Here is a 13,186-nt window from a genome sequence, read left to right on the forward strand (position 1 = left end):
TTGTTATTCTTGTTATTGTTATGGACTTGAATAACTAAACTTGATTGGCTCTTTCTTATTTTGGCAAAAAGAAATCTCTTTTGAGTTTGGAGAGGGATGACAGTTTTGCATTCTATATGAGCACACTCATGCGGTACGTAAATTTCATTTTAACACATATATTAGCTGATAGTACACACTGATGGTTCAAGAAAATGTTGGAGAAATATCATAACATGACAGTTGAGTTTTGATTGTTTTTATTTTTTGTTTTATGCACTTATAAAGCATTTAAAACATGTTAAAATCCAGGGATAAAATCGTCTAAGGAATGACGGTAAGCCCGATGGCGCACGAGAAGCCACACAGTTTGTAATTTGTGCTAGTCTTAATTTGTCCGAAACTGCATTTTATCATCATGCATTAAGAAGAAAAAAGATATCGCCAGTCGGTTTAGATTTAAGAGAGAAGTTGTATACATCATGTCCAATAAACAGATCACTTTGTACATGGTCCAGACAATTTTTGTCATTTTTTCTTTCGTATGAGTTTAGAATAGGCTTTCTTGTAACACAAATTGAATTTTCAAAAAAAAATTATAAGTACAGTATACACTGCAATAATGAAAGAATTTCCAAGAACACAGTGGCGTAACTACGGGGGGGGGGGGCATGGGGGCACATGCCCCCCAATCGGCTGGCCCAAAAAAAAACGGGGAAGAGGAGAAAGGAAGAGAAACGTAGTGGGAATGAAGGAATTATTGTTCATTATAATGTTATATTATAATAATGTTATGTTATAATACATAAGAAACATTTTTTCATAACTTTATTTTGCTCAGGCCTAGATTTCTTCATTGTTCCCGGTACTCGCATTGTCTGTTTAACATTTTAAAGTCAATATACACCAAATATATTTCCTCACACTTCGACTTATTATTGTTTTATGTAGTGACATATGGTTCTTTTTCATGACTACTTAAAGTGATTGCCCCATTTTAAGGTGTTAATATAAAATATTTCCTGTCAGTGCTTACGTTCGCACTGTACTAGTAGATTGGTGAGATATGACTGCTCTTCATGAATTCCTAAAAGTCAGTCCTTAAAATGTCCCTTTTTACGATCTGAATATCAAAAATTTTCGATCGCATCATTTGTTTAGTGAAATACGTATCGTATGGTCTTAGTGAATTCTTACAAACAGGCCTTAGAATGCATCTCTTCAGGTCTGAATATCCTAAATTTTCAGCTCGCGCTTTGCGCTCGCAATATTTGATGAGTGAGATGCGTATTATCATGATTACAATGACTACAAAAAGTGCTTCATGTGTTTAGATGTAGCAAAATCAGCAAGCGCTTTGCACTCGCATAAGATGACTATGGTGAGATATGTATACTCTTAATGGATTCCTAAAATATAGTCCTTAACATGTCCTTGTTTGGGGTAAATATTTACAAAAATTTCAGCTCGCGCTTCGCGCTCGCATTGTTTGTTTAGCGAGACAGGTATGTATCATGATTACAAAAAATTGCTTATAATGTCCTTTTTTGGTCTGCATATCAAAAATTTTCAGCTTGCGCTTTGCGCTCGCATTATTTGAGCAGTGAGATACATATCCGTTTAATGGCACTGTCCTTAAAATGTCCCTATCAGTATACCTGGCAACGGAGCGCGCTTCGCGCGCTCACTAAGTGACTCAAAAATTTTGCTGGTACCCCCCCCCCATGCCGTGACTCACGGTACGCCACTGCAAGAACACCATGCATATCAACCACTCCCAAATGTCCTAACTTGTGATTTTAGTAGGGGTAATGTTGAAAGATCCCCATCCACAAGAACATTTGTGTCAATCATCCCCCCCAACCAAGAATACCGATCGACACCCATGTCCGTCATCATATAATTTTGGAATTCTATTTGATTTATAATGTACGTCATTTCCTCTTGGAAAATAAAAGACCAGAATACAAGACTTTACCCAAAATTTACACTCGAGGAATTTGTTTTAACCAGCCTAACATGAAAATAAAAAAAATGTTTTAACCAGTCTTTAAAAAACATGAACATGATGAACCTGTTAACTGTCGGTCAAAAAAAATCGTTTTACATGTTATTATGTGTGAACCAACAGTTGTTGGGTCAATCAACCTAATATAACTATCTTTCTGGGAGTGTAAGAATTTTGATAGAATGAATAGACAAAAGATTAAGACTGTTTCCGGATAAAATTATACTAGAGAATATCGGGTCAATTCCTTGATCATGTTGATAACTCAAAAAAAATTGTTTAGAAGAGTGACTCTAAAACATCAACTTGACTTGATGACTATAATGCGGACAAACTTTTAATGAATATCGTTAAAACAGAATACAGATAACATGACACAAAAGGTGATTCTTAAGTAATGATGGAACGAATTGCATGTTGTTATATTGGAAACAATACCTAAATAATGCCTCTAAAATAAATCTTAATAAAATGAGGAGCATTTTTTCAACTTCGAGTAGCTGCATATCTATATACAGAAGACTTTTTTAATTTGAAAGATCCCGATTGCCTTTGTTCGCCATGTTCATTATTTTAGATTCAGGGATATAATTCTGATAAATTCATTAAAGTCTCATATTACCATGCTTACTCTGTAAAGATAGCAACTTTGATGTATGATGCCATACAGTAGCCCTTTAGACCATTAGTACAGATATCCTGTCATTTTTCCTGTAGACGTATTGATCGAGTATTGGTTATTGAGCATGCAGATATGTCTTATTATCACATCACACTGTCTGAAGCAGTTTTTTTTGGGGGGAGATGAAACAATTACTGCCCAATATCAGTTGTAAGTCTAACTATCCCAGATTGACATTTCATTTATGACTTTTATTTAACATGTTTAAGCCTTGAAAAGAAAAAAAATATGACCGCTTGTTTCCTGGATATTGAAAATACTGTGATTGATTTGATCTTCTGATCTTAAAATTAGAGAAAATGTGCTAAAATAATCAACTTAATTAGTTACGTGCTTATACAAAAGACAGACGATGCTTTAAACTGTGCATAGAATCTTTCAAACTACCAGAACCTCATGATATTAATTACCACATTATGTCAGAACATATCACGAATGGTACATGCTAGGCCCGTGGGCTGGTGGGAGCAAAATCAGCAAATTGTGTTACGTAATTCTGGGATGTTATAGATCGAATCCACCATTGTCCAAGGGAGGGGAAGGTTCATCCACATTTCTAAACAGGTTGAAGGTAGTTCTATAAAGACCGATTCCTTTTACAAAAACAGTTTAGGTATCTCATTAATCCTATAATGATTAAACATATTTTCTCTTTTTTTTAATACTGACTTAAAAACAGGAAATTATAAGAATAGGGTGAAAATCCCACTAAACAAAATAAAGGCGCAAAGCGCGAGTTAAAACTTGTTGATATTCTGGAGCCTGTTGCAGAAAGTGTTGCAATCAATCGCAACTCTAAAAATAATGCGTAACTTGATTTTCAACCAATCAACAGGGGCCCGTTGCAGAAAGAGTTGCGTTTAAACGCAATAATAATGATAATAATAATAATAATAATAATGATAGCTAGGTTTTTATTCAGCACTTTTCCAATAACAAAGATAACGGCTCTTTACAGCTTAGTTTCCCCGTCATTGGATTCATTTCAATCCCGCACGAAAAGTGCACAATTTCCACTCCCTGGGGAGCATTCCTTGCATTCATCGCAGCCTAATAATGGCGCTTGCAAATTCGAACATACAATAACTTTCGCATCATACCGAGTACCCATTTAGCACCTGGGTCGAGGGTGGCAAAGTGTGGATTAACGCCTTGCCGAAGGACGCTAGACCGCGGTGGAACACACGACCCTCTGTTTACAAGGCGAGAGTCAGAACCATTACAGCACGGCTCTCCCACTATTATGTAGGAATATATAAAAAGGATGCGTATAACATTAATCAAAGCGGTGTGAGGCAAGAGTGCTCAGCGCTAGATGAAAATTGTTATATTCTGACTTGAAAACAGGACATTTTAAACAGTTTTGTAATCGCATGATGCGTATCTAACTAAACAATAATGTGAGCGCGAAGTGTTATTTTTTGCATATATATATATGCGAGTGTGAAACGAAAATTTCATACAGGGCCTGAAAGTTTTTCTATTATCCAATTCTTTACATCCCTTAACTTTAATTTTACTGTTTGCTTCTTATCGTTCTTCTTCTCTCCCCAATCATTCATTATTTTTCCTTCCGCATATCAGTCCAGCTGCCTACGATCTGCCTATCAACATCACTCGTTACAACTTTTCCTCTCCTTTCATTGTCTGGACTTTCCCTCCCTTTTATCTCCTTTAATTTATTTGCTTTTCATTCTCCTTCTTTCCATCCCCCTTTCATTTGTTATATAATCATATTGCTATTTATTTGAAAATCATGAAACAAACGCCTATCCTTATCGAAGCCGACCCCCCCCCCCCCCTGATATACCAAAATAGCCCGATGTAAGTTTGGCACGGGTGTACTTTAGAATACCATGGTTAGATAAGATTTTTATTTAATTTTTTCTTCACCCAACAACAAATCTTTGTACACCTATTCTTCTAACTCTATACTATTTGTATAACCATCATGACTGCAAGAGAGGAAATCACTTAAACTACGGTTTCAATGGCAGGATGTTTCTTAAAAGATTATACGCATCTTCAAGCATGTAAAGTGTGTAAATTTATTTTAGAATCACCACTCTATAACCATAGGCGGATCCAGGGGGCGAGGGGCCCGGGCCCCCCTTTCTATTGGTGGAGCAAAAAATAGAATAAAGGGGGAAAGAAAAGAGAAGAAAAATAAAAGAAAAGAGAGGAGAAAAAAAGAAGCGGACAGATAAGATGAGGAAGACGATTGACAAAAATAAGATGAAGGGAAGACTTGAAAAAAAATCATGTCACTATTGTTACGATACTGCAACAAATAAGAATGAAAATTTGATTTTAAATTTGATTTCCCTTTTTTATTACAGGAAATAGATCATGTACTTAAACAAAATAAAACCAAACAATGATCTTACATCTATCTCTTGAAGTGTCAGATGTACAATCCAAAGTTAAAACCAAGTTGGCTGGCGAAAATTCCTTAAATTAAAGTTCACAATGATGGCGATGATGAAATTGTTGTTGAAGCACGATGAATGACAAGAGTCACTGTAACGAGTTGAAATGTCCATGAAGACGATGTTGATAATGATAAACAGTCAATTTTAGCAATCCTTGGGTTGAAAAGCGTTCATTAAAACAGCTTGATGATCTCGATGAGAACTGAGAATTCCTCTCTCAAAGTAACTGCAAGTAGTTCATTGATGGCGTGCAAATACTTCCACAGAAGATAAATATTCCAGATGGAAATAAACTCTGCTCTGACATAAAGTATGGCGTGAAACTTTGAGTTCTGATATGATGTTATGATGTCCTTGAAGAAACTGCCAGCTTATATATAAATCATTCACTATTCTGGAAGTTTCTAGTATTCAATATTCTGAAAGCTTCTGGTATTGTCTTTAAAAAGAACATTCTCCTTCTTTCAGGAGCAGTCCAATTCAAGAAAACTCTTGAATGACCTCAGTGAAATTAACAATGTAAGCAAAATAGCTAATCCTATAGTCCATTTTCCACTGCGGACAGGCTCTATTGTTTACATTCTCTATTGTTTGCAAATTCCAGAAATAACAAAAATTATTCAAAGATTACTCATGTCTAACAAAGCTGTACTGGAACATTCTTAATCATTCTATGCTATGAATATCTTTAAAGAGGAAATAACCAAATAAATGAATGTAATTGCTCTTACAATTTTACTTATACATAACACTATTTAAAAAAAATTCGCTCGCGCTTCGCGCTCGCATTGCCTGTTAGGTGATTTACATATTTTGCTCAATATGGAGCTTAAAATATAAAGTTTTGAAGTCATTATACAAAACATATTTCAGCTCGGAAATTTAACTTTCATTACTTTGTTTGATTTACAAATTGATTTTTTAAAAGTGCTCTGTAAAAATGTCATATTAACATTTTTTGCTCGCACTGTTTGATTGTCAGGTATACCTATAATTTTTGTGTATTCCATAAAGTTCTCAAAATATATCCCATTCAGGTCTGATTATCAAAAAGTATCAGCCAGCGCTGTACGCTCGCATTTTGATTGGTGAGTTATGTATAAATATCTCAATATTAATTATTTAACAAATTACGTGAAATCCCCATGTCATGACAGTTCATCAAAAATTTCGGCTACGATTTGCGCCAGCCTGGCATTAATTGTTAAAAATATATATTAACTCATGCATCCTATTCATAATTTCAAAAATGCTTGAAATATCCAGTTTTCAGGCCATAATATTAACAGATTTCGCGTTCTCATTATGCTTATTAGATTAATAAATAATATATTGATTTAATAATTAAATTGTCCCTTTGTTCAGAATGGAATATCGACAAGTTTCATCTCGCGCTTAGGAAGAGGAATAGGAAGATAGTCACATCATTTCAATATGATGAGAAAATGTCCTGAGAATGTCCTATATTTCAAAACTCAAAGTAATGATAATGAAAAATATCAGGGGCCCCTTTCATAAAGAGTTACAACTGTTGTAACTTCGCCATTATGGCAACTACCATGGTAAAATTGATTGTGATTGGCTGATGAGCCCTGTTGCCATGGAAGTTGACATAAAGGTAAAAGTTACACAGTTGTGACTAATTATGAAACGGACCCCAGCTCTTTTTCAAGAGCGATCCATAAATTAATCCTTTTTCAGATCGGAATATCAAATATTTTAAACTTGCGCTTCGCGCTCGCTTTATTGATTTCCATGATAAAAGATGTATTTAGAATGCCTAAATTCTAGGTCTAAATCTGAAACACGTGCACGCATGTTTATTCAGATATATACGCAACTTGTTCTCTATTTATATCATTATCCAGATTCAGATCACAATATTAAAAAAAAATTATGCTCGTGCTTTGTGCTCGCATTATTAATGTAGGAAGATCCCCTATTACTAATCCTTTTCACGTTTTACAAAACATGAATAGAGTTTTCCGTCTTTAGGTCTAAATCTCGATTTTTTCCGCTCACGCTTCGCGCTCGCATCAATTGTTTAGTATAAAGGTATCCTGTTCACGATTACAAAAATTGATTAAAATTTTCCATTCTTTATGTAGAAATTTCAAAAATGTTCAGCTCTCGCTTTGCGCTCAAATTATTATTGTAAGGAAGATCCCAAATTGCTCATCCTTTTCATGATTTACAAAACATGAATAAAGTGTCTTGTATCTAGGTCTAAATCTCGAAATTTTCCGCTCGCGCTACGCGCTCGCATCAATTGTTTATATATATAGCCATCCTGTTTAAGTTACAAAAAGTGCTTAGAATTTCCATTCTTTAGATAAAAATGTAAAAAAAATTTCAGCTCGCGCTTCGCGCTCTCATTATTTGATTGTTGAAATATGTAACGTCTTCACGACTTACTGCAAGCAGTCCATAACAGGTTCCTATTCGATCAGTTCAAAACGTGTATTAAAATTTCTGCTCGCGCTTCGCGTTCGTAGTAATTATTTAGTTGCATACACATCTTTTTCAAGAAAACAAACATTGCACAGAATGTTCAAATTTTAGGACAAAATGCATAAAATAAGATAGAAATTCGCTCGCGCTTCGCGCTCGCATTATATAAATAAGGATTATGATACTAAATGTTTATGTTGATTTATAAGAATAAAACTAAGAAGTGACTATTAGGACTACCCCTTCAAAGGAACAAATAAAAATCATCTTCGGCCGATCGGGGAAAATATGGCTGAAAAAAATCCGCCCCCCCGCCCCCTATTGGCGAAGGCTGGATCCGCCCCTGCTATAACTATAGTTATAGTACGTGGTGACTCTCTTGATACACTCTTAACGTCTTCTAGTAAAGTCAACATGTTATTATTCTCGTATTTACAAAGTAGGAATAACACTAAAACGTCTTCCATCGCTGTGTACATGTACTTTCTTCTTCTTCTTTATCTTCTTCCTCTTCTTCTTTCTTCTTCTTCTTCTTTTTTTCTTTCTTCTTCTTCTTCTTCTTCTTCTTCTTCTTCTTCTTCTTCTTCTTCTTCTTCTTCTTCTTCTTCTTCTTCTTCTTCTTCTTCTTCTTCTTCTTCTTCTTCTTCTTCTTCTTCTTCTTCTTCTTCTTCTTCTTCTTCTTCTTCTTCTTCTTCTTCTTCTTCTTCTTCTTCTTCTTCTCACTCTCCCTCTCTCTCTGCACTTTTCCCCTGGTCCTACAGTCACGACAGCAGACTAACTGGCCAGAAAAAAATATCTAGCAATCCATCTTTATCACTCCTTTCCACATTATATTTTGTGTCGTTGATCAGACGGCTAACAGTTGCACCATACGCGTCAGCATATTATGTAAGATGAAGATTATTTTCAGCAAAAAAAGGATCGTCTTCCTATGAACATGATAAAAAAGAAAAGCTACAGGTCTTTGTTACACTTTCTCTGGTAGGATTAGCTTAATAATTGACGTCATTTAATCGAATTCTGAATACATATTTCTCTGAAAATGTAATAGCTTGTGTTTGTTTTAAAATCGTGTATGATAATTTAAAGTTTGTAATCCGAGATCCTTCATAATTTATGCCTTGAGTTAAGTAATCAACACAAATTCTGCCTGCCATTAAGTTGTTTATGTTTTAAAAGTAATAATGACTATAATCATGATAATACTAGTTGTTAGAGACCTTTTACAGCCTGCCCCCTGCTGCCACTTATGGCTCTTCAGAAGTCATTCGATGGGATCTCATTCAATAGACAGTATACCGACACACTTCTTTTGTTAGTAAAGTTTGGCACAAACTTCGATTATTGTTGTTCAACAAACCTGAGTCAATGTTTTTGTGGTGTATTCTTTCATCCCCAGCGCCGATCAATACCCATTTTCTTTAGAGACGTGGAGTAACGAGGTTGTGGCTTTCAGGTTAACCTTTTGTACAGTAGGGGTCCCAGACGCCCGTTGCTAAGGGACGCCGAAACTGACTTTACGCTCGAAATCCGATACCATATTCATGCGAGAACATTGAATGCACAGAGAAGAGGACTATTGACTGACAACGCAAGCATAACTATCTTACTACATATGCGCTAAGAAGTAAACAAAATATTGAATGTTGACTCTACAAGAGGGTTTGAAGAGATATACCTATGATTTCTACTCATTCTAACCGTGCATCGACATGGGAATCTTCTGGTGCTATGGATAGACTTTTGGTTCACACCGTTCCATCGAGTCTACCAGAGATATGGAGTCCGGGTGGAACAGGTATTCACCGGGCCATCTTGGGTGGCAGGCTCCACCAAGTTAGGTTGCTCATCTCTATGAAAGCTCACGTGGATAAACGGGATTCTGCTGGTTATACCCCTCTCATGGTGGCGGCGATGCTATCACCAGATGATCATGGTGTGAAGTGTATCAAAGTTTTGCTGAAGGCAGGAGCGGAATTGAACATGTTGGATTTCATGGGACGGTCTGCGCTGGGTCTAGCTTGCCTTCATGGTAGGGAGAAGGCAGTGGAAGTCTTTCTCTTAGAGGATAAACTCGAGAAAAACATGCCAGATAAAAATGGTGATACCCCGTTAAACCTTGCCGCATCCCAAGGGTTCACCAAGATTGTCAAGATGCTCGTGTCATCGTTCAAGAAAGATGGCATCTCAGTTGACAAAAGAAATAAACAAGGATGCACTGCTCTTCTCTTAGCTACTAAACTTGGCCACTATGATTGTGCCAGGATCTTGCTCGAGGAAGGAAAAGCATCGGTGAGTTCAAGGGACAACGATTACTTTATGAACTCTACAGAATGGGCTAAATTTAGCAAGCAGAAGCTGGTGGATGAAATAAAGACCAGGTCGTCCATGTTTGTAAATGATCCGCGGATGAAGTCTGCTGATCCGCGCTCCGAGTCGGTTCCGCCGCCGGCGACGTCGTCATCATGCCGAACGGTTCGACGGTTTATCCCACCGTTTCACAGCTTTAACAAAGAGATACAAATGATTGGACAGTTACGTCGGCAACAGGAGCAGCTTACACAACTCATCTTCGCTTTTCAGGAACGTGATAAGGATCGTAATAGCGAATCTGGTAGCCGCTGTGGTAAACGTAGAAAAGATAGCCGTGTTTCAAGCGCCGCTTCAGCAGCGACTGACCGCCTTGATCCTCGTAACGTCCAAGAACGGGATTGCCCCAACACTCCCCTTGATCTTGGGATTTTATTTAGACTTTACACTGAACAGCAGAAAAGTAGACCGTCTCAAGCTGCTAACCGACATCTTCTTTTCGGGTCGGTTCCATCGATGTTAGAACCGTCGGATGCACCTGCAAATGTAACTGGTAGACCAGTTCCAGTACGACGTCATAATACAGCGGGTGTTGGGGCGAACAACGCGAACTCATCAAACATGAAACGGAGACCTACGATCACCAGCGTATCATAAAAAATTAACTTCAATCGTTTTTGTTCAAATTATTTGAGACAGAGAGGTTATGGTGAAAATATGAAATGCAGCATCGTTTATATTTACTTTACGGTGCTCATACGATCCAAATATTCTATTACTTTTGCATCTAAATCATGCAGTGTGTAAAACGAACATCGTGTACTCAAATTATTCCATAGCTTGCTTTATTTTATCCATGAAAAATGTGATGGTTTGGGATGTGCTGGTGGCATTAATTCCAAAGATAATTAGTTATGACAATGAAAATGCGTTTCCTCTAATATAATATTTGCTTTATTGTTCTCGAATGGAGATTGAACCAAATTGCCTAACCTGATGAAATGTAACCATCAGTTTTGATTTATTTGATATTCATATTCGATGGGATATAGAGGGTGCATATTATGGGCTGCGATTTGTTATTTATAATTCCAATTTTCAAATTACCCAGTCTCAGCTGGAATTTCTCTAGAAAGGGCAAAGAAGTCCCTAAATTATGGCAATATCTCTCGAATTTGATTACGTCACATGTTGCCAGCTCCTAATACCAAGCAATATAAAATCCGTTGGGTTTCCTTTTCTAAAGAAATTGAAAACAAAAAGACTCTGCGTTTATCAGACACATTATTTCATCACTTTTCTATAAAAGTAATGTGTACATTCGATACTTAACTATTAAAGAAAACTACATATGGAACTGTTTTATTATTGATATTATTATTATTTGTAGTAGTAGTAGTAGTAGTAGTAGTAGTGGTGGTGGTGGTAGTAGAAGTAGACATAGTAGTATTATATCATCATCATCATTACTATTATCATAATTATTATCATTATTATTATTATTTAGAGAGAATTATGAATATTAGGGCGTCTGACAAGCCATACATTGTACATGTAGTTGGCTTTATATTATCATATGGTTCGAATTCTAGATAGCAACAAAATGAGATACATGTAACCCCCCCCCAAAAAAAAAAAAAATACTAATAATAACATAAATACTAATACTACTACTAATAATAATAACAACAATGATAATAATAATAATAATAAACTTATCCTTCAACCAGATGTTAACTGATTTGATTTATCCATTTGATTAAATCTATTTTAGCATGTTCAGTAATAATATGCTGAGTGACATGCATTAAACGTTGACCTGATTTTATCCTTAGAAAATCTTACTATGCTCAACGTACTTAACGTTGTTTGCCTTTTTAATATATTTCATTGAAAATAATAATTACATTCGTCACATCCGTAACGATAATACTTAAATGACCCCATATTTTATCCTTGTTCTCACCGTTCATTCTGGTCTTGTAGTTTTTGTAGTGAAACAATGTTGATATTTCGAAGAAAGCTCACTTATTTAATTGTTATTTTATTGATTAACGCAATTGTTATTTTAGTGCAATAATTTTACTGTGCGTGCATAACATTGGGCATATAAAGAAAGTGCAGAGTTGTACATACTTACGCTGATTTGTATTTTGAATGAGGAAATATTTATTGTATGTTTACATGTACACGCACATGTTGCCCATCATTTTACTTCCAAGGTATTGAATTGTTTAAAATGAATCAAGAATACCCAAAACTGTGCACATTTCGCTTGTATTCTTAATAGAATTGTAATCGATGAAAATGAGACAGAATCAAAATACAAACTTTAAATGTAAATTACAGTTGTAAACTGTAAAATAAAAATTTGCACCACTTTTGTCATAAATCGATCAATATCTAACATAACTCACTTATCATATTATGAACAATTTTGTTTTTTCTGTAATATTTGCATATCTTTGTTATATTTCTATGATGATATTGTACGCAATTATGATTAATTACATTTCAAACCCTCATAAGTCCAGTTCTCTTTCCAACTATTTCGAGATACCTCTTTATAATGAAGCAAACAATTTATGATATACTCGAAATATGTTAGTTAAATTGTTCTTATTTCATACATTACACTAAAATTGCAATGCTATACATTGTAAAATAACAATACGCAAATAACGATTGATGCAAACCATATGTAGTATTTTGTGTTACTAGTTTTCGCTTTTATTTTTTTTACGCAACGCAATTTAAATAATCATCACTCAATACATTTTGTTGTCGAAAATGAAGTGAATTTCTGAGTGTTATTTGAAAGGTTATACACCGTGTGATAAAAGACAGTGTGTTGGGAATGAAAGTTTGATTATATTGCTACAAAATTTGATATCATGATGATTTTTTTGTGGTGGTACATGTATGCTTTTTAAAGAGACTGACGTGGACTTTTTTGGGCAGTAATGTTGTGAAGTACATAGGGAATTAAATTTCATTTTTTTAAAACAATGGATCATTTTCTTTTGATTGTGTTTTGATTGACTAGTACTCTGTAATGATTGGATGGCAACGAAGGGGATATTTCATATTCCTTCATCAAAGAACTGTACATATATGGTGGTTGATTGATTGATTTTATTTCCTGAATCGATCTTCATGTTCTTGCTTGGTTGGTTGATCAAATGATTGTCTATTGATGATTATTTACCAACTTGGTTGAATACCTTTATCGAATTATGGTTCATTGATAATTATATGATCGATTGGTTGGATCATGGATTGATTGGGTGGTCGATTGAATTTAAGACTGATTGGGTGATCGGT

The 13,186-nt window shown here is 35.3% G+C and overlaps 1 protein-coding gene across 1 annotated transcript; it reads left to right on the forward strand.

The window, feature by feature from the left end:
* The first annotated feature begins 8,276 nt into the window (after nt 1-8,276).
* LOC129270689 (protein TANC2-like) lies at nt 8,277-12,875 on the forward strand. The gene has a single exon (XM_054908005.2). It carries the CDS (start codon nt 9,233-9,235, stop codon nt 10,517-10,519), a length of 1,287 nt encoding a protein of 428 aa, XP_054763980.1. The 5' UTR covers nt 8,277-9,232; the 3' UTR covers nt 10,520-12,875.
* Nucleotides 12,876-13,186: the final 311 nt, after the last annotated feature.

The sequence above is a fragment of the Lytechinus pictus genome, chromosome 11 (assembly GCF_037042905.1).
Source record: "Lytechinus pictus isolate F3 Inbred chromosome 11, Lp3.0, whole genome shotgun sequence".
Taxonomy (NCBI): domain Eukaryota; kingdom Metazoa; phylum Echinodermata; class Echinoidea; order Temnopleuroida; family Toxopneustidae; genus Lytechinus; species Lytechinus pictus.